General features: G+C 39.7%; 1 protein-coding gene across 3 annotated transcripts in view; it reads right to left on the minus strand.

The window, feature by feature from the left end:
- LOC126248638 (tRNA (guanine(6)-N2)-methyltransferase THUMP3-like) overlaps positions 1 to 21,607 on the minus strand; it is a 136,813-nt gene that overhangs the window by 12,150 nt on the left and 103,056 nt on the right. For 2 of the 3 annotated variants that reach the window (XM_049949821.1, XM_049949819.1), the window contains 2 exons: positions 20,729 to 20,863; positions 3,743 to 3,960 (listed from right to left, as the gene is read on the minus strand). In XM_049949821.1, the coding sequence (XP_049805778.1) occupies positions 3,790 to 3,960; positions 20,729 to 20,863 (306 nt within the window). In that variant the 3' untranslated portion in view covers positions 3,743 to 3,789. Of the gene's footprint in view, positions 1 to 3,742; positions 3,961 to 20,728; positions 20,864 to 21,607 lie in introns of those variants that run through there. The other variant, XM_049949820.1, reaches the window with a different exon arrangement.

Raw genomic sequence — 21,607 nt, forward strand, 5'->3', positions numbered from 1 at the left:
AGGAACAAGCATTTCATTGACACACACTGTTGCACCTACAGAGTAGCAAAGTTGACTGTTTTCGATCAAACGCAGAAAGATTTGTGAAATTGCTGCTGATTTGTCTATTTTCTTTCTTTCCACCCGATCATCTGCATTGTCAAATCATAATGCAGACAATAAAAATAGAAATCTTTCTTTGCTAACAGTGCATCTGAAAACATCTCTGCCTGTTCCATCGGTTGCAAACAAGCCGTAAACAGACTCGTTCCCCCCGACTTGAAAATGGCTGAATACACTAATAGACCAATTAGAGCCTTCAATTCAATGACATCAACATCTTGCAGTTAGGATAAGCGATTGTTAGCGTATTGTGCTCTAAGCTTAGATATTTTTAGATTTGTCCATCAAATGATTTCATCTAGAATGTCTGGTGTAAAGAACAGTTCCCATACCTCCAAAACAGCAGGGTTTTCTTCAAGACTTTTCGCCATCTGTCGCAGTCCAGGAAGCTGCAAGATGATGATGTGTTTCCCTGTTCTTATGTTAGCTGGTGGCTGCTTTTTTCTCCATCGAAAACATCTGTTCTTACCGAAGAAGTAAGTTCCATCGTCATCAGCTGTCACATCTTCATCACTAAAAGATCTCAAAATCAAGGTCATTATCGCTGTCATCAAAGTCTTCATTCGAAGATTCAACGCGGCGATCTTGAACATCCACACCTGTCTCACATAACACATGTTGCATAGAAGGTCCAGCTTTCCCCGCCATGGAGAAACAGTAGCATGCAACAAAAACATGGCACGCAAACACTATGGTACATCTGTGAGACCTCTCAAGGCTAATAATTACGAAACAAAGAGCAGCAACAATGCAGGAATGCTGGCACATGTAGTTTGACAGCCAATAGGAAGGTTCACGGAGGAGTCCATTTGGCTTTGCAGGGGTGTGAGCAATATCTCGACACGAAAATTAGTAACTGTCTGCGAGACGGTCAATGGTAGTTAAGGGTTAATGAACTGAATTTGAAATTTCAAAGCAATGACAAAGATATTGCTGATATGATATCTGAAGTAAATTCTTTCACTGAAATTTTTTTTTGTGGGAGTGCTGCTTTAAGAGGGGTGAATTAAGACATTTTCCAACTCTGAAGACACAAATAGAAGAAAGTGGGATACCTTACAATAGTGAATGTCATGCATTGTGATCTCCAACTTGAGGGATGATTGAAGTGATCAGTTTTCAGACTTCAAAAAGGTTTCAGTGGTAACCCAGTTTGTATCTTTTCCTTGGGCTAACATTGTGAACTATTGAATATATCTTCTTCCATTGCAAAAGTTTTTGACATAGATAGGGCAGCTCTTGAACTTGAAATAATATAATTAAAAACGATTTGTTTCTCAAAAGTGTTGCAGAACCAAAAACCTGTTGGCCTCTAATCCCTCAGGAGAAATACCCTATCTTAGTTAATGTTGCTCTTATAATAAAGGCCTCGTTTGCTTCTACCTACCTGTGTGAATCACTGTTTTCAAATATGAACTTTATTAAAACTAAACACAGAACAAGGCTGACTGATGAACATGTGGACTCATATATTCGACTAAGTGTAACAAGTTATACACCAAATATGAAGTACATTGTTGACAGAACAGCTACTCAGATTTCACATTAAATTTAAAATAATTCTTGTGTTATCAATGTAAGAATATACTTGAGAATATTATGAAATAAAATTATTATGTTTCAAATAAATAGTGAAGATTTGAAACTTTTATTTTAAATAGTTGTTTTACAGTACTGGCACCCAAAAATTAAAAATGTAGCAATTGAATTTTTAAAAGTAGATCACTTTGATATGTTGGTACAGAGTAGTAGATCGTGAAGGCTTTGTGGTTGCCTACCCCTGATGTACACCGTTTCACGACAACCCTGTTTCCTGATGGCAGTGGCATTTTTCAGCAAGGTAATGCGCCATGTCACAAGACCAGGAATGTGATGGAGCAGTTTGAGGAACACAGTGGCGAGTTCCAATACTTGTCATTGCCTCCCCCCCCCCCCACCCCCACCCCCAACTCGCCACATCTGAACCCGATCAAACACATTTGGGAGGTGACAATGTGGCATCAGAGCTCATCGCTCCCTCCCCAGAATTTAGGGGAATTAGGTGACTTGTGTGTGCAGATATGGTGCCAACTCCCTCCAGCTGTTATTAGTGTCAAAGGTGGACATACTAACTATTAGGTAGGTGGTCATAATATTCTGGTTGATCAGTGTATGTCATTCTTATACTGATGCTTATATTAATTCTTATATCTTATTCTCATGTTTATTCTTCAGGAATAAATGGTGCTTGCCCTTGGATGAGACCAATCGTAGGAACTTTCACTACAGAGAAATTCCAAACACCACGAGAATTGTGCAGAGGCAGGTTTGCCATAGGGACATTTCTTCATTTGAATCTCACTTCAAGAAGAAATGTCATTAAAATTGCTGAAGATGGGAATGTGGCCGCCAATATTTTGACGAGAGCACACCCTGCCATTTTCAAGGCATAACTGCAGCAAGTAAGCACTGTGCAAGGGAATTTAAAACCTTGGTTTTCAGAGAAACTCCAGAAAGATATAAAATACACACACACACACACACACACATTGCAAGTAAATACTAATGCGATCACAAACCAAAGATCACCAACATCAGAAGTTATCAATAGTAAAATCAATAATCAACTAGTGAGGTAGCATTAATTCTGTCCCTCTGTTTTTTGACAAGGGAGAGTGCAGGATTCCATGCAGAATTTAAATAAAAACCAACAGAGCCCTTACTTGAAAATGGCAGGGTGTGCTTCTATTGAAATATCGGTGGTTGTCGGCGATGACCCTGGCGGCATTCTTGAAAGTTATTTGAACATTACACACACCAGTTGAAACTCAGGTCTCACATTGCTGAAGATTTCACATGTTGGCAATAATTTTGTGGCAAACCATATGTAAACGGATCACTTTACTGAAAACTGGCACTTGTAATTAATTGTGAATCTAAACACACTACAGGAATTTCACGGAAAACAACTTAAAATAATTTTCTCATTCATTTATTGATTTTTCTTGTTTCTGTCTCTCTTCTTCTTTCTTTGTTTTAATCGTTCACCACACATACAATTAGTCGGCAAATAAGGAAAACATTATTTCAATCCAGATTGGGAAACATTCATGTAGTAATCTTTTTAGGAACATGGGTAGATAAATGAAAAACAAAAATAAAAGTATTAAATTGGGTTTTGAACATGAGGTACGAAAACATGATGCTGTAATGCTTGCCAATGCACCACCAATTTGGCTGAATGGTCTGCCCAGTAAAAGGCACATAAAGTGCCTCAAAAATTTTAACTGTTGTTTTCCCACAAACAGTCTAGTATCTGTGAATAAGCCCAGACAAATGTTCATTTATTTTGACTCCTCTTTCACTGAGCGAAGTTTCTGGGAGATCGGGATATTGCACTTGCCATGTTCTCCTCATTAGATGCACACAGGAGAGCATCACAAGAAAACACTGTATGAGTCTGTGTACAGTACAGATCAAAATATTGTCCAATGGAGCAAAGAACTGGGTTTCACTTTAAATACTGGAGAGATCTGCAATCTGTTACTACAGGTTCACTGTGCACCTGGAGGGCTAGTCACTTATCACGCATATTACTTTTCAGCATCAGTTTAGGAGGACATAACAAATACTCATTTCTTTATGACAAAGGTAAGATAAATAAACCAAGAGCCCCAATATTTATTTGGCGTTACATTAAGGCACAAATCACTTTTCCAGTTTATTTTTCTTCTTTCGCCTTTTCTTGACTTCCAGTGGCAGAGACTGCTGATACTCCTTTGCTGTTCTTTGAATTACATAAAGACGAGCTGCCAGTCCACCAATATTAACTGTCAGTATTCTTATCATCTTAAAAAGCCCATGTGTTGTTGACACAGCCTGCAACAAATTACATTCCTGGTTATAAAAGCAATTACCACAGTTAAGTCTGATGTGCAAACGTAACATACAAGATTATCTCACACGAAACAGTATGGAATTTTCTTGTTTTTCACATATGATATTAATGTCATTCATAAGATTACATGTCTCTTCATGTCACAGTAGTTCTGTGTATGGAAGTACTACTTCTAAAAGATGTTCGTATTTTCTACTAATATTTAGTATGCAGATAACCATTTCGTATAATAAAGATTCTAATTAGTTTACAGTATGCAAGAAGACAGTTATTTGGATGTTTCACTGATTTATTTATTTATTGTTCCGTGGGACCAAATTAAGGAGAAGTCTCCATGGTCATGGAACGAGTCAATACATGAAGTTATAACACGATATTAGAAACAGATAAAATGAAATATAAAAAAACATATTCAGGTGACAAGTCGTAAGTTTAAATAAAGAAAATCAACAATGTAACACTGGAACTTGCTTAATTTTTTAGCTCTTCCAGGAGCTCCTTGACAGAATAGAAGGAGTGAGCCATGAGGAAACTCTTCAGTTTAGACTTAAAAGAGTTTGGGCTACTGCTAAGATTTTTGAGTTCTTGTGGTAGCTTATTGAAAATGGATGTAGCAGAATACTGCACTCCTCTCTGCACAAGAGTCAAGGAAGTGCATTCCACATGCAGATTGGATTTCTGCCTAGTATTAACTGAGTGAAAGCTGCTAACTCTTGGGAATATGCTAATATTGCTAACAACAAACGACATAAAAGAAAATATATACTGTGAAGGCAATATCAGAATTCCCAGACTATTGAATAGGGGTCGACAAGAAGTTCTCGAACTTACACCACATATAGCTCGAACAGCCCATTTTTGAGCCAAAAATACCCGTTTTGAATCAGAAGAATTACCCCGAAAAATAATACCATACGACATAAGCGTATGAAAATATGCAAAGTAGACTACTTTTCATGTTGAAGTGTCACTTATTTCAGATACTGTTCTAATGGTAAATAAAGTAGCATTTAGTTTCTGAACAAGATCCTGGACATGGGCTTTCCACAACAGCTTACTATCTATCCGAACGCCTAGGAACTTGAACTGTTCCGTCTCGCTTATAATATGCCCATTCTGTCTGATCAAAATATTGATTCTTGTTGAATTGTGAGTTAGAAACTGTAAAAACTGAGTCTTACTGTGATTTAGCATCAAATTATTTTCCACAAGCCACGAACTTATTTCATGAACTACATTATTTGATACTGTTTCAATATTACACACAAGATCCTTCACTATCAAGTTGGTGTCATCAGCAAACAGAAATATTTTTGAATCACCTGTAATACTAGAAGGCATATCATTTATATAAATAAGAAACAGCAGTGGCCCCAGCACCGACCCTTGGGGAATGCCCCACTTAACAGTGCCCCATTGGGACTGAACATCACTACCACTCTCAATATTGCGGAGAATTACATTCTGCTTTCTGTTATTAAAGTAAGAGGCGAACCAATTCTAAGCTACTCCCCTTACTCCATAATGGTCCAACTTCTGCAATAATATTTTGTGGTCAACACAGTCAAAAGCCTTTGTTAAATCAAAGGAAACACCTAGCGTTCACAACCTTTTATTTAATCCGTCCAAAATCTCACAGAGAAAAGAATATAGCATTTTCAGTTGTTAAACCATTTCTAAAACCAAACTGAACATTTGACAGCAAATTATGTGAATTTAAATGCTCCAGTAACCTTGGATATACAACCTTCTCGATAACTTTAGCAAACACCGATGGCATAGAAATAGGTCTAAAATTGATGGTGTCTATGATTTCTTGAGGAATATTTCAATAGGATTACAGACATAAACTCTTTCTCAGAAACATGCAGCTACATGCTAACCACTGTAAAGCTAATATTCAAATTTGTTGACTAACACGCTCTCCCAGAGTGAGCCAGAAAAGCTCTAGCTAAGGGTGTTTCTGCGCAGGTTGAACGTCTTTGGGTATGTAAGGTAATGTAATGATCCTAGTGTTGAATTGTAGCTATGTTCAACCTTGTACATACAGTTTCAAATGTTTCCTGCCTCCTAGAATCTTCTCCACAGCTGTGAAGTGATACTATGGGTGGTATTCAGCCACTGCCCAATACATATAGACTCCAACTGGTCAATAATCCAACGTGATGTGACTTTACATTATGTCAGTAAAATGTTTTGTTTTGGGGCACAAAAACAACTAGGGTCATATGTACCCAGGTCAAAACTGTAGAACAAGAAGACAAAAAGAGGACAATTACACGTCAATCCCAATCAATAGAAGTGAAGACAGCTAAAACAGGGATGTGGAGAAAGGTCTGTAAAATATGCCATAGAGAAACGGAGGTCCAAAACTAAAAATTAAATGGCCTTCGCCATATTTATATGATGGATAAAAAGTAAAACACGGTCGACAGCCCATGCATTGTTCACTAAAACCGCCGATAACTCAGACGGCAAATCGTCAGGAAATGGCAGACAGTAAAAAGTTGGGTGCAATGTGCACAAAGTGGTGAGAGAGCACCACTTAAACGGCAATTGCTAAAGAGACAGTGCCTAATACCCAACCTAGTCAAAATGATCTTCTCATGGCGAGAGGGCCGAGACGAGGTCATCCAAGCCGCTGGGAGAGGATACTCTGAGCTTGTTCCCATGAAGGGAGGACCAGTAGTAATGTCAAAGTGACACCACCTGCTGACAGACGACAACAGAGAGATCATCAGAGGGAAGGTAAGAACTTCCTGGCTGAGGTACAAGGACTGCAGCCTTGGCAGCAGTGTCAGCAGCCTCATGTCCTGTCAGACTGATGTGACCAGGAACCCACATAAACATCACAGTGGCTCCATCAACAGTGAGTAGGTGACAGCCTTCCTGAACCCATTGCACTAAGGGATCAAAAGCCCGTGTTGCCAGATCTACGGTGTGGCCTGATACAGGGTGAATAGCTCTGCTTTAAATACTGAGCAGTGTTCTGGAAGCCGATGCTGAAAAATGTTGCCACCAATGACGAAAGCACAGCTGACACTACGATCAGTCCGAGAGCAATCAGTGTAGACAAAGGTACTATCGCAAAATTTCATGAGAAGATTGTGAAACTGAAGGCGATAGAGCAAGGCTGGAGTAGTGTCCTAAGGAAGTGAATGAAGGCTAAGGTGAACACAGGCTGCCGCACGAAGTTGCAGGTAGTGTGAATTTAAGTTGCTGGAGCAAGAGCTGAAACCAAACTCCAGGAGGTTACAGAGAAGAGGGACGCACACCATACTGGCAATCAAAGGAGTCATTGAAGAAGGAGGCATAGGATGGGTGGCCACACATGGTAGACAAACAGCATGCATATCTTCTGAAGAGAAAGTCATGGCAGTAGGACAGCCATAGTTCAGAAGCTTCTGCATACAGACTCTCAACCGGGCTAGTGCAAAGGGCGCCAATGGCCAAATGGATGCCACGGTGTTGGATAGCATTGAGACAGCAGAGGGACTGATGTGCAAATTCACAAACGAAACATCCATACTGTAGTTTTGAACAGAAAAGGGACCAGTACAAACGGAAGAGGGTGGTTTGATCTGCACCCCCAAAAAGTATCATTGAGGACACTGAACGCCTGCATACAGCGGGCTGCCAGGTACGACACGTGGGATGACCAAGAGAGTTTCCTATCGAGCAGGAGCCGCAGGAATTTTGTAGTATCAACGAACGGAAGAGTAGCAGGCCCACGACATGAAGACAGTGGAAGAAACCAATTGCACTGCCAGAAATTCATACAAACAGTTTTGTCAGAGGAAAAACAAAAGCCATTGTTGATGCTCCATGAGTGAAGATGATCGAGACATCACTGAAGACAAGTCCATGGAGAACTGCTATAGATGGCAAAATCATCAACAAAACGGGAGCTGGAGATGTCCTGCAGGAGACAGGCAATTATAGGGTTAATGCTCAGGACGGAACCCTGAGGCACATCATTTTCCTGGATAAAGGTGTCTGACAAGGCAGAAACTGCGCATATCATGAAAACTCAGTCTTTTAAAATTCCTGAAGGAAACGGGGCAAGCAGCCACAAGAGCCCCATGTGTAGGGAGTACGAAGGATACCAGTCCTCCAGCAAGTGTTGTAGGCTTTCTCCAAATCAAAAAACATGGCCACAGTCTGGGATTTCCGCAGAAAACCATTCATGAGATGGGTGGACAGAGAGATGAGATGGTCAACTGGAGAACACTGCACTCGAAATTCACACTGTGCAGTGGTTAGTAAATTGCAAGACTTCAGCACCATACCAACTGGGCATGAACCATAGGTTCCATCACCTTGCAAACATAGCTGGTGAGAGAAATAGGGCAGTAGCTAGAAGGGAGGTGTTTGTCCTTACTGGGCTTAAGTATGTGTATGACAGTGGCTTCACGCCAGTGTCTAGAAAACATGCCCTCTGCCCAGTTACGGTTGTACGTACTAAGCAGAAAGTGCTTGCCCGCAAGAGATAGGTGCTGCAACACATGAATGTGAATGGTGTCTGGCCCTGGGGCAGAGGATCGGGATGAAGTGAGAGCATGATCTAGCTCCCTCACAGTAAAAGCGGCATTGCAGCACTCACAGTTTGGAGAAGAGAAGGGTACTGCCCGAGCCTCCTCTGCTCGTTTACGAAGGAGAAAGGCAGGGTGGTAGTGGGAGGAGCTTGAAATCTCTGCAGAATGGTGGCCCAAGGTGTTGAAGATGGCAACAGGATCTACAATGACATTGTCTGCTACTGTCAGGCTGGAAATTGGGGAATGGATCTTGGTCCCAGAGAGCCATCGGAGATTGGCCAACATGACAGAATAAGGAGTCAAACTGTTGAAAGAACTAGTGAATGAAATCCAGTTAGCTTTTTTGCTATCTCAAAGAACGCAACGACACTGTGCATCCATCTGTTTATAATGAATGCAGTTTGCCATCGTAGGATGACAGGTAAAAACGTGGAGAGCATGTCTCTATGTGCGAATTGTGTTGCAGCATGCCTCAGTCCACCAAGAGACCAGGACACGGCATGGTAAAGAGGAAGTGCATGGAATGGACCATTCTGCAGTGGTAAGGATAACGTCTGTAAGATTTTCCACCTGGAAATCACAACTGGGGAAATAATGTTAGTCGCCAGGGAGGAGTAAAGCCTCCAGTTGGCATTAGTAGCTGCCATTTGGGTGTGCAGGAAGGTGCAGTAGGAGTCAGCAAATGGATAACACATGGGAAATGGTTGCTCGAGTATGTGTCAGAGAGAATGGACCACTCGAGATGATGGGCAAGTTGGAGAGTGCAGGAGGATAGGTCCAAATGGGAATAGGTGTGCGTGGAGTCTGAAAGGAATGTACGTGCTCCTATGTTAAGGCAGAAGAGATTAAGTTGATTAACAAGGTCAGCCAAGAGGGGATGGTGCACATTAAAGTCACCAAGCAGCACAAAGGGGTGAGGTAGCTGCCGAATAAGCTTGAGGAAATCTGTCCCGGTGACATCATATGATGGAGGGATGTAAACAGGACAAAGGGAAAAAGTCAAGTGAGGAAGAGAAAGGCGAACTGTAACAGCTTGAAGGCGGGTAGTTGGGGAGATGACTATGAACGTCATCCCGAATAAGCAGCATGACTCCCCCATGAGACAGAATGCTGATCTCAGGGGGAAGATCAAAATGGACCGGGAAGAAATGCGAGAGCTCAAAGGAGTCATGAGGACGCAATTTTCTTTCCTGAATGCAGAGAACAAGTGGATGCTGCAATTCTAAGAGCAGCCGTAAATCCTTTTTAATGGATCTAAGTGACTTGTGAGTGACTGGGTAAGGCACTTTTTCCTTCAGCCAGATCTCCAAGATAGCCCGCTCATCGAGATACACGGCATTATCACGGGAGGGGGCAGAATGGTCACCATTGCAGTTGATGCAGTGGGTAGGAGGAGGCAGACAATGGCCCTCGTGAGCATCCCTACCACAAGTTACACATTTGGCTGGATGTCGACAGGATTCTCATGTGTGGTTGTAATGATGACACTGGTAGCAGCACATTGGGTTCAGAATATATGGTATATCTGTGATAACTTCATAACCTGCTTTGATCTTTGACACAAGAACCACTCTATCAAAAGTGAGAAAGAGAGTGCATGTGGGCACTAAGGAGGCATCTATTTTTTTCACCACCTGATGGACAGCAATGACACCCTGATCAGACATGTACGTTTGGCTTCCTGCTTCAGTCAGTCCATCAAGCAGCCTAGTGTAAATAACACCACAGGAAGAATTCAGTGTTCGATGGGCCTCGACACAAACAGGATAACCATGGAGGAGCGAAACTGCAAGCAGTTGTAGTGCTTCTGACTCAGTGAATCAGAAGTAGTCTCCAAAAGCAAAGTGCCATTGTGTAAACGAGAGCAGTATTTCACAGGGCCAGCAATTGCATCAATACCTTTTTGAATAATAAACGGATTTACCGCAGAGAAGAACTGACCATCTTCAGTACGTAAAACCATGAGGAACCTTGGTGCAGCTGGGAGGGTCGTTGAATCATCAGCCTCATTCTGTTTACATTTTATAGCCATTGACTGTGAAGATGGTTGGCTCATTTTGAGAAAATCCCCCATGATTGTCAGCATCTCGGATGGCATGCTCCTTCCAACTGGGGGCCCCCTTCAGAAGGGGGTGCACCTCCCTTAGGTGATTTTTCACACCTCAGGTCACACCTCCCAAACACCTGACAGAGGGACCAATCAGCAATCTGGGAAGATAGCAGTTTAGGCAATCACACCTCCCTGGGTCTGGCCTGTACCAAAGGGTATGTGTGAACCCTACCTGTCACCTGTTACACGTCTGACGCATGGGCCAGTCTCCAGGAGCACACAGGGAGAAAGAAAAAGAGGAACTTCAAACGCCAAAGCGGAGGAAGGATAGGAAAAGGTGAACGACAAAACAAGAAAGGAACAGTGGATAGTATTCTGGTACTGACTACCACAAATGCAGAATACATTTCCCAAAGCAACCCAGACATGTTCCCCAAGGGAGGGGAAAAAGAACAGCAAGAGGAGAGACATGCAGTGTGGAAGGGAAAAGATGCTGCAAAGGCTGGGGCCCCTTGGTATCCAAGCATGAACCCACCAAAGAGCAGCGTGCCCTCTAGGGGGGTCAGTCAAATGTATTCACTGTATTAACTTGCTTCTATATGACTCAGATACCGTTTGCCAAGTCCCTACAAACACGCTCTTCAGATGAACTATACCTACCACCTACACTGGTGGTGTATCATATGTCGCATTTCCATGTTGACTCACTACAGCAGGCTTGGCCAAATAGTGTTCCGCGAATGCAAATAATTGCGCCGCATGCCTGTCTATCTTTCTGAGTACAGCGATCAGGGGTGAGGAGGAAAAAGCAAAAGGAAGGCTGTGGCCAGGTGCAGCTAGAGTAAGGCAGTGGCCATATCACATGCCAAGCAGTTTGCTAGCAATACTAGTAGTGTTGAACTCTATATATATTCTGCATTGGTAATAATGATGCCTCTGCACTTGTCCAGAAAAAGAAAAAGTGAAGAAGCCACACTGTTCAATGCAAAATGGGAACTGCTTTACTTTTTCATTTGTTTGAGGACCATGCAAAGAACTTAAAATGCCATTGCACTACTATGGACAGAAAGAAAACACTCACTCACTGGAGTGTCATTACAACACCAGACACTTGCTTTGATGAACAAGAGAATGCTGTCAGAAATGGTCACCCTTATGGTAAAAACTGGGTGAAGAGTAAGTAAAGAAGTGATGAAATCTTACAAGTGATATATCATGAAGGTTTAAAGAAAGAAGACCATAAAGACGTAACTAAGAAAAAAAGAGAGCTACCAGAATCAATTAAAGAAACTCATCATTTTGTGTACAATTTGAAGTTATAATTGATTAAAAATATATATGGGAGGAAGATATCATCAAAGGACCATTGTCACAAGTGAGTTACAAAACAGTTTTCAAAATTGCGTGGACTGGAAGGCCATTTTGTGATGGAGAGAACTGTCAAGCTGGGTGAAGTTGACCGAAAAGTTTAAAAAATTTTATATGTTAAATAACTACGTATTAGTAATGAAAATTCTTTTATTTTAGTTAAATATATTTACTTTTTGAAAGTTATTAATTCGTGGCAATGGCTAACTGTACAGTTTTCTGGACCTCAATCTGAATACTGATCATTTACAGAAGGACTGATAGTATTAACTCTTTTTATACGCTAACAGTTTTATTCGTTCAACTGGCATATAAAAGCTTCTATGTCTAGGTCTTACGTATGTCATGCACTGACCCCTCTTTACAATGATAACTAGAGCAATAACGAAAGTTTATTTATAATATATATCTATTCGTGGTTGCGGTCTTCAGTCCAAAGACTGGTTTGATACAGCTCTCCATACTACTCTATCTTGTGCAAGCCTCTTCATCTCCAAATAACTACTACAACCTACATCTTTCTGAATCCACTTACCATATTCATCTTTTGGTCTCCCCCCACCCCCACCCCCCTCCTCCACCACACTCCCCTCTAATACTAAATTCATGATCCCTTGATGTCTCAGAATGTGTCGTATCAGCAAATTCCTTCTTCTAATCAGGTTGTGCCACAAATTTCTTTTCTTATTAATTTCATTCAGTATCTCCTCATTAGTTACATGATCTATCCATCTAATCTTCAGCATTCTTCTGTAGCATCACATTTCAAAAGCTTCTATGCTCTTCTTGTTCAAACTGTTTATCATCCATGTTTCAGTTCCATATGTGGCAACACTCGAGACAAATACCTCACAGAAGACTTCCCAACACAAATCTATATTTGACGTTAAAAAATTTCTCTTCTTCAGAAATGCTTTTCTAATACTTTCAGTCTCTCATTTCCTAATCTAATTCTCTCAGCATTACTTAATTTAATTCGACAACATTCCATTATTCTGCTTTCGCTTTTGTTGATGTTCATCTTATATCAACCTTTCAAGACACTGTCCATTCCATTTAACTGTTCTTCCAAGTCCTTTGCTGTCTTTGACAGAATTCAATGCAACTGGCAAACTTCAAAGTTTTTAGTTTTCCTCCCTGAATGTTAACTCCTACTCCAAATTTTTGTTTGGTTCCCATTACTGCTTGCTCTATGTACAGACTGAATAACATCGGGGATAGCTATAACCCTGTCTTACTGCTTTCTCAACCATTGCTTCCCTTTTATGTCCCTCGACTCGCAACTGCCATCTGGTTTCAGTACAAGCTGTAAATAGCCTTTCCCTCCCTGTATTTTACCCCTGATACCTTCAGAATTTCAGAGAGTGCATTCCAGTCAAAATTGTCAAAAGCTTTCTCTAAGTCCACAAATGCTATAAACGCAGGTTTTCCTTTCCTTAACCTATCCTCTAAAGTAAGTTGTATGGGAAGTATCGCTTAGCATGTTCCTACATTTCTCTGAAATCCAAACTGATCTTCCCAAAGGTTGGCTTCTACCACTTTTTCCATTCTTCTGTAAAGAATTTGTGTTAGTATTTCGCTGCCATGACTTATTATACTGATAGTTTGTTAATTTTCACACCTATCAGTATTGGCTTTCTTTGAAATTGTAATTATTAAATTCTTTTTGAAGTGTGAGGGTATTTTGCCTGTCTCCTACATCTTGCTCACCAGATGGAATAATTTTGTCATGGTTGGCTCTCCCAAGGCTATCAGTAGTTCTGATGGAATATCGTATACTCCCAGGGCCTTGTTATGACTTAGGTCTTTTAGTGCTCAGTCAAATTCTTCTCACCGTTTCATATCTCCCATCTCATTCTCTTCTATGTCCTCTTCTCTTTCTATAATATTGCTTTCAAGTTCATCTCCATTGCACAGACCCTCTATATACTCCTTCCATCTTTCAGCTTTCCCTTCTTTGTTTAGGACTGGTTTTCCATCAAAGGTCTTGATACTGAAATAGCTGCTACTCTTTTCACCAACCTACCCATGTATAGAGGCATAAATAAAACTTTTGCAAATTCTTGGTGGAATCGGAGTGAAGTTGACTGTCGTTTGTTCACCATTTCTTTTATGAACAAACATTTGTAAACATGGCAGGAATGTGACCTAATGAATGCAGCAACAATGTGACAGTGCATGCAGCAACAACTGTCTATAACAGTCCAATGGTGGAGTGAAGAAATCATAGTATGGATGTTTTAGAACTGTGTCTCATCAAAATTTTAAATGGAAAAATAAGCATTAACAAGGCTAGCAGAGTACATAAAATTCCCAAAGGAGGCCAGCCAGTTCTCAGTGCTAAAGTAAAAGGGTGTGCGAGTTTCTTTGGAATTTCACAAAAGCAAATTCATGATTGCATTTTTTTGTCCTTAAGCTTTCTTTGTACGTTTATCTGAATTCAGTATTAAAATTTACTTATTATGGCAGATTTATTTTTGAGTTATTGATACGGCTTCAAAATAGTTAAAGTTGCCCTAAAGTCAAAAACAATGTACAATTGAGACCTTAACTTTTCCCGGCGAATTGAATGTTCAAATAATTTACGGGTTTGCTGCCGGGTGATGTCGTCAAACACTTAGGCTGTGGTCGACGACATCACCTGGCAGCAAACCCGTAAATTATTTGAACAATCTACAATTGTCTCATAACAATCAGTCAGCTTCAAGTTTGGTGAAGTTGACCGACACAGTTGTTGTAATATTTTATGATGTGTCAGAACAATAGGTAATAAAGACCAAAAAATTTTTAACACAGCTCAATATCCATGTTCTGAAAGGAAAACCAATATATTAATTTTATTGGTTTCAGAAATCCAGAAGTTGCACAGTTCAAGCATATCGCACTTTCTCATCATGCCGTGAAATCCCACATTGCTGACTGGCTGCAGATGCACAGCATCAATTGACTCAAAGGGCACCCAGGTTCATTTTATTTTCCATCACATGTGACAATTCCAGTGACATGTCAGCCACAGCACAGAGTTGCGATTTTTGTGCAGTTAGTAAACACCGTGCTACAAATGACAGAGGACTATCTGAATTTAATCTCACTTATGGAAATTACAACTGGCACAAATAATTTTGATGCTGTGGAGAAGGTAACAGATTCCTTTGGAATGGAATAAAAAAACTCATCGGCATAACAAATGATGGCACACCAATAATGTGGGGAGAGTGAAGTGGTCCTGATAGTTTGATAAGGGTAAATTGGAATCTATTTGGGGCTTGTTGACACTTGCAGTTCATTGTCTCATATATCAAGAGGCACTATGTGCTAGATCAGTTGAAGTAAATGATATAATGGAGGTTTTTTTCCATATAGTGAACTACACTCTGTTACACAGACTGAACATTTAGGGAATTCTTGGCTGATGTCATAGCCGAATTCGAAGATGGTTAAGTCATCAACAAGGTTCCTTAATTTGTGTGACAAGACTCCAACATTCCTAGAGAGAAGTGGAAAAGAAAGCAAGGATCTCCATGACTCTCCGATTTGGGCTTCACTTTTATGCCAAACATCACCACATTATTTGAATTCATCAAGTCTCTCAATCCAAGGGGAGAATCATTTAGTAACAGGTATGACAAACAAGACTGATGCTCAAAAAGATTTCGGGCTTGCAGCCGGTCATCGTTAGCTTCCATCCACGATATCCTCAGGTGAGGATGGCTGACAGTTGTCCAGTCGAAATATTGTGGATAGAAGCTAACGACGACCAGCTGCAAGCCCGAAATCTTTTTGAATATTTAGTTCGCTGGGAAAATTTTAAATTTCACATAAGACTGACGCTTTCAAACCAGGCTATGGACAAACTGGCTTCAAGTTTATGACATGTAGTGTTTCCTGGAACTCAAGGAAGTCAGTTTTGGACCAGGCATGACTTCTTATGTTTCAATAATTGAATTAAATTAATTCAAAGACTGTGTGACTGAAGACTTATTTCATTTTATTTGTCAGGTCATGCTCACCATTTTGGCTGCTGATGACCTCATATTTCCAACTTGAAATGATAGACCTAAGGGTAACACTTGATTGTCCAATCCAGGAATTTACAAGAATTTTATAAAATTGAACCTCATGAGCAATATCCTCGGCCGCACAGACAAACTGTTAAATTTATTTCAATGTTTGGCTCAACATGTGTGTGTGTAAACATTTTTTATGTTATGAAATTTGTAAAGTCCCACCTATGTTTGGTTTTAGCAGATTTTAATTTGTGTAACTCTATGCATTTGGATGTATCACAAGCATAGTTCCAGATATATTACAAATTGCAAAGCCAAAACATACAAATTTTTGAACATCATAACTTAATTTTAAATTTCTACATGTAAAGTGTTTTGTTTAACCTTCCACTGGTGCGCATTTTGTAGCAACTCAGCTAAGTTAATTTTTTTTTCTATTGTATTAGAATTGTGATCAACTGACTACATTTTTTGATAATTTTATTTTTGAGATTTAGAACTAAACAATATGGTAGTATGAGTATCTTCCATAGCCATTTTGTGACCTGTTATTTTGGTGGATGGTGTATTTTCCACTGCAGATATGAAGCAACTTTTTCAGACTTCCCAAGTGACAACATAAGTGATCTCACAACAAACAGAAACTAACTGTTGTAACAGTTTTTATATACTTGGTACAGTGTATCACAAGATGTCAGAAGCATCCAGATGTGGCAAGACATATTCCCAATTTTGTAGTAAGTATCCTTCCCATGCCTCTTTGAGAAAGTACTTTGTTGGCAAACATACTTCCCAAGAACCTTTAGATCAATGATATTTGGTAGGATGTGTACTTCCCACAGCCCTTACAGGTTTATTTCACAACAAACAGAAACTACAGCCTGTGCAGCGGGGTATCACTAGATGCCAGGAGCGTACATAAGAGGGACGATGTATTCCTATAAATGCAGGAAAGAAATACAGTTACTGGTAACTCCTGACCAGTGAAAGGGTTAATAAAAATTACGTATAATTCTGCTCATCATATTACCACTATCTATGTTGCTTATTTACATAATAAAGTTATGGCTTTTGCACAAGGTTAAAACATTGAAAATAAACACTGGTGAAATGCTGCTTATAACAGTATGCTGGATATTCGCCTTTTAGAAGTAGTTCTGCCATGCTGCAAACATGCCTTTGTATGTTTTCCACTTGATCAGTCCTCCATATACAGAAGTCTCTCTCATTATAGGTGAATAACAGCAATAAGATGAGCATTCAGTCACACACATCACAGAGTAACAGATTTTCTATATATCTGGAGAAAATTGTAAGGGATGAACACAAGTGAATTTTTGGTAAAACACTATACCACCAATGGATGCACGCCACCTATATCTAAGTCACTTTCACTGTCATCTAGGTGGTCACTAGAACTGCTGTCAGAATTTAATGAAATAATAAGTTGAGTTCAGTGTCATTTTCCACTACACACTCATTCTCCCATGCTTTTATCAACACTTCTTTAGTGTGTCTTACAACAATATGCCAATCTGATGATGCATCTTTTGTCAATCTTTCCACTTATGTTAACACATAGTTTTTGTTGTTCCCTACCACATAACCTTTAACTTGAGGCCATTTGAGTTCAATAGAATTGAATTAGTAGTGGTGTGGTGACAGTCTGAGGTGCCTATTATCATATTTGTTCATCGTTTCATGTACAACACACAGAGATCAAATAAGTTTATTCTGAGCCATGAGATCCAGTAATTCACTCTTCCTACAGCTGCCTTGTATGAGAATCTATTTTTTTGATTTTAGCCAGTTGATAATGTCTTGTTTTCTGGAAGCTATTGTAGGCACCTTATCATGGATAGGCAAACAATACAAGGCATTGTCCATAACTATCACTGAAGGCTTGTTCAAGTTTTCCAGAAGTGAGTCCTTAAACCACTGCTGAAATTATCTCCATTTATTTTTTAAAGGTAATCACCAGTTTGCTTCTATCTAAATAACATACAGTTTTCTACGAACCCTGCTGATTTATCTGCATGGAAAAGAATCAATCTATTACCTTTGCCAGTGGATTGTGACATGGTGCCAGTTACTGTATCACCTATCCAGGCTGTATTCATTGAATGACTTGCATTTACCCACATTAAGTCGAACCACACAATACACTCAAAGTTTTCCTGTGATACTACACTCAAAAATCGACACTGCCATGCTACAATATCACCTCTCTCCATTATGACCTTTCTTCCGTTAATTTTGTTTATACTTCATGCCTAAGCAATGTACTACATTTCACAGAGACGATTTACTGCCTCCAAAAAGTTTTGCTTCTTCTAAGGAAGCCTTCAGTTTTTCAAGGGTTGAGTGTTCGTTTCTCGAAGAGTAATTATAAGTATGACATCTAAATTCATCTCCCCTAAGATAACTGATTTTCATCACATGCTACTTGAATTCTCTCTTCTTTCCTGTATGCTTAGATGAGATGTCCAGCCTCAGTTTCTTCTGCTCTTGTATAATTTCCTCTCTCTACTCTCACAGTACTATTTCTGTGAATTTTTAATGCACCATGGTTCTGTTTATCACTTTAGTGAGAGGTAGCAAGGACCTACCATTGTCTTTATCTCACTCTGTGAATTTCCTAACATTGCTGCAGTCACACAACAACCATCCTCAGATGTTCTGTCCCTCTCCTTCCTTCTTATGTTAAAACACTGTGAATAACAATAAATAATCACACAACACAATTCACTGCACCACACTGTAGAACTGCTACATGATCAATGTAGTTTCAAGGGCAGAATGAAGCCTAGTTTGTAGCCACTTTCTTTCTTTTTTATTCTCCCACCATGTTGCAGTGATTTAAAGGCCATCCTTATCTCTGTTGCTATAATAGTCTCCATGCAGTTGATTTCCAAAAAAGTGCTGTTTCTCTTCCTTTTGCATAATTAGTCTATTACTGTATTTGCTCTGAAAGTTTCGACTCTGTTACACAGTTCATCTAATTTATCAGCAGAAATACGTTATGTCAAATTCCTATTATAATACTTATATGCTTTCTGATGACTCTGTGCCCAGGAGACATTTCTGTGTTATGGACATTACTCTGAAATTAAATGTATTTTTTTCTGATACCAGCAACAATTCACAGATTCCAGTTCTGTATGCTTTTAGCCAACACATATCTCCATTGTGTTTTAATGCAATCAAACAACTAAAACCAAGGCATAATGACTTGTGCAAATTATCAGTCTTTTACATCCATGCATGTAGAAATAAAGTAACAAAACAGTTTGTTCAACTAGTAAAAGGGTTAATACCAACTAAAATGATAGCCATTAATTTCTGACTGCATTACTGTGAAAAAATAATTTTCTTAGAGAAAAATAGCAAGCAAGCTTAGCAGTATGAATGTGTATTTGAACTTGCAACTTTTCGATTACCAGTCCAGTGGCTTTACTCTTTTGCTAATGTGTCATACAGATGATTTCGTTTCATTTAATTTTGTTACAGCACACTGTAACTGTAATGCCAACTGAGATTGTGGATGTGACTGATGAGATAAACCACTTAAGCAACAACAATGAAACATGAATTCGGCACAGTGCATGGGGCAACCTTGATTGTAATGCACAGTGGTTTATATATTTAGTCCACGCTATAAGAAGATATGGCTCTCCTTCGACTCTTCAAATGATTTCAGTATGATGGCTGCAGTTCATGTACAGTAACATATGACAAAGTCCAGTCAATGCAAAGCTACCACATTTTTCACCGCTAGCTCTCCAAATTCACATTTATTTCAAATCATCACAATAGCTGTGACCATTAAAGGCAAGTTATGATGTGAGAACGTAGGATGAGAAAGACTAAGTTTTTAACCAAGTAGATTATTTACGACCAGTCAATCTGACATTGTTTTTTCACAATTTTGTGTAGAAAATATAACTTGCACCAAACTACAAACTTCAGCACAAGATAAAGTTTTGCCTCATTTGCGTTTACGTAACAAATTGAAACCAAGGTCCGGTATCGATAAGTTTTTTACCCACTCGTCGCTCACAAAAATAAAAAGGTCTTGCAAGTTGCTGAGGGCACAGTACCTTTCTGTCTTCAGAGGACTGGTTGCATTGTGAAGGCTTCCTGCTTTGACGCTAGGCTTACCGGTGCTGTGAGGCGACGGCGCAGCGCCGCATTGCGTCCCTGAGGAGCGCAGCTGCCGCCAACACACAAGCACAAAACGAAACACACGTGGGCGACGCCGGCCGCCGCGCGCACAAACAATCCTCTCGCGTCCGACCGCCGCGGACTCCCGCAAAACACTTTGCCTCGTTTGCATACAAATATTTTTATAGTAGTGCAAGAGATGATGCAAAAATCAATGCATAGTTCACTCTGCTTCCAAACCCCTCCCACCCTTGCGGCCTGCCTGTCTGGCCTCCTCCCAAACCTTGCATGCTGCATCACCTGGCAAGGCTCTGCTGCTCATGCCTGTAGAACAGGCAACACAGCTGCAATTGGCTGACACTCGACCCCTACCACTCGACACACAGAAATGTCAATCACAAAGTAATTTTACTCAGAGTATAATCCCTATTCTACCTGACATGGTTCACTAATAAAAGCAAATAAATACACAGGCTTCATCAGAGTTATCAAGGGCAATTCAATGTACAGAAGATAGAATGTATGAACACTTTATTCTATCCTATACCACAAGCAGTTTGAAAACAATGTATATTTTACTCAAAATGAATGTCTTAATTGAGGTCCCAAGAAAGTAGAAACTTACTCTTACAAAATTTCCCTTGTCATATGTTAAAAACACAGCTCTTCCAGATGTCTTCATGACTCTTGCTAGTTCAAACAGCAGTCTTACGTAAAGTGTGCTGTTATTCTTCTTTGATCCCATTCTTTTTCCAAAGGGCTGCAATAAAAATTTTAATATTCAGATATGGGTAAAATGTATTAATGTTTTAATAATTAAAATATGTTAAAAGAAATTAAATAAAACTGTCCTTACCATCAAAAAATATGCAAATATAGCTTAAGCTACCACCAAAACACTTCAAAAACATGAAATTCTGGTACCAAGGCTCCTTTGGTTGTTGTCAGTATTATTACTGTTCATTTGTAGTAGTACTAGTAGTAACGCACAGTTATTCCAGATGATTAAAACAAGGCAATATATTGCATTTTTTTGTTATAATACTGCAGTTGAGGTGTGAAATTATATTTGGACAAAAGACAGGAGGATACAACAAATATTTATCATAAAACAGTCACAACTTCAAAGAAAACAATGTTACGGGTGAAGAAATGTGTGTCCACTACTGTTAGAGGTTTTTAAGTGAGAACAAGAGTGCAAAGGCCTTCCTCAACACAACTCTTAGCTGTGACACTTTTGCAATTTCAGAATAAAATATGAGTACTACACAGCTTGTGGTGTTTATGCTCCATCACTGCCAACATTTACTACATTTTTGTTACTATGTTTTAATGCACAGTACAGGAAGATTTTGTTACGGGAGGCTAGTGAGTAGGTAGGATCACAGTGCAGACTCACCTAATGATACACCAGATGGTCACAAAGCATGAGAACAGCTGGGTGAGCGAGAGCCATATCGTACTAGAGCAGAGAGAGACAGTGGGGATTCATCTACCATGCTGG

Source organism: Schistocerca nitens, chromosome 3 (genome assembly GCF_023898315.1).
Source record: "Schistocerca nitens isolate TAMUIC-IGC-003100 chromosome 3, iqSchNite1.1, whole genome shotgun sequence".
Taxonomy (NCBI): Eukaryota; Metazoa; Arthropoda; class Insecta; order Orthoptera; family Acrididae; genus Schistocerca; species Schistocerca nitens.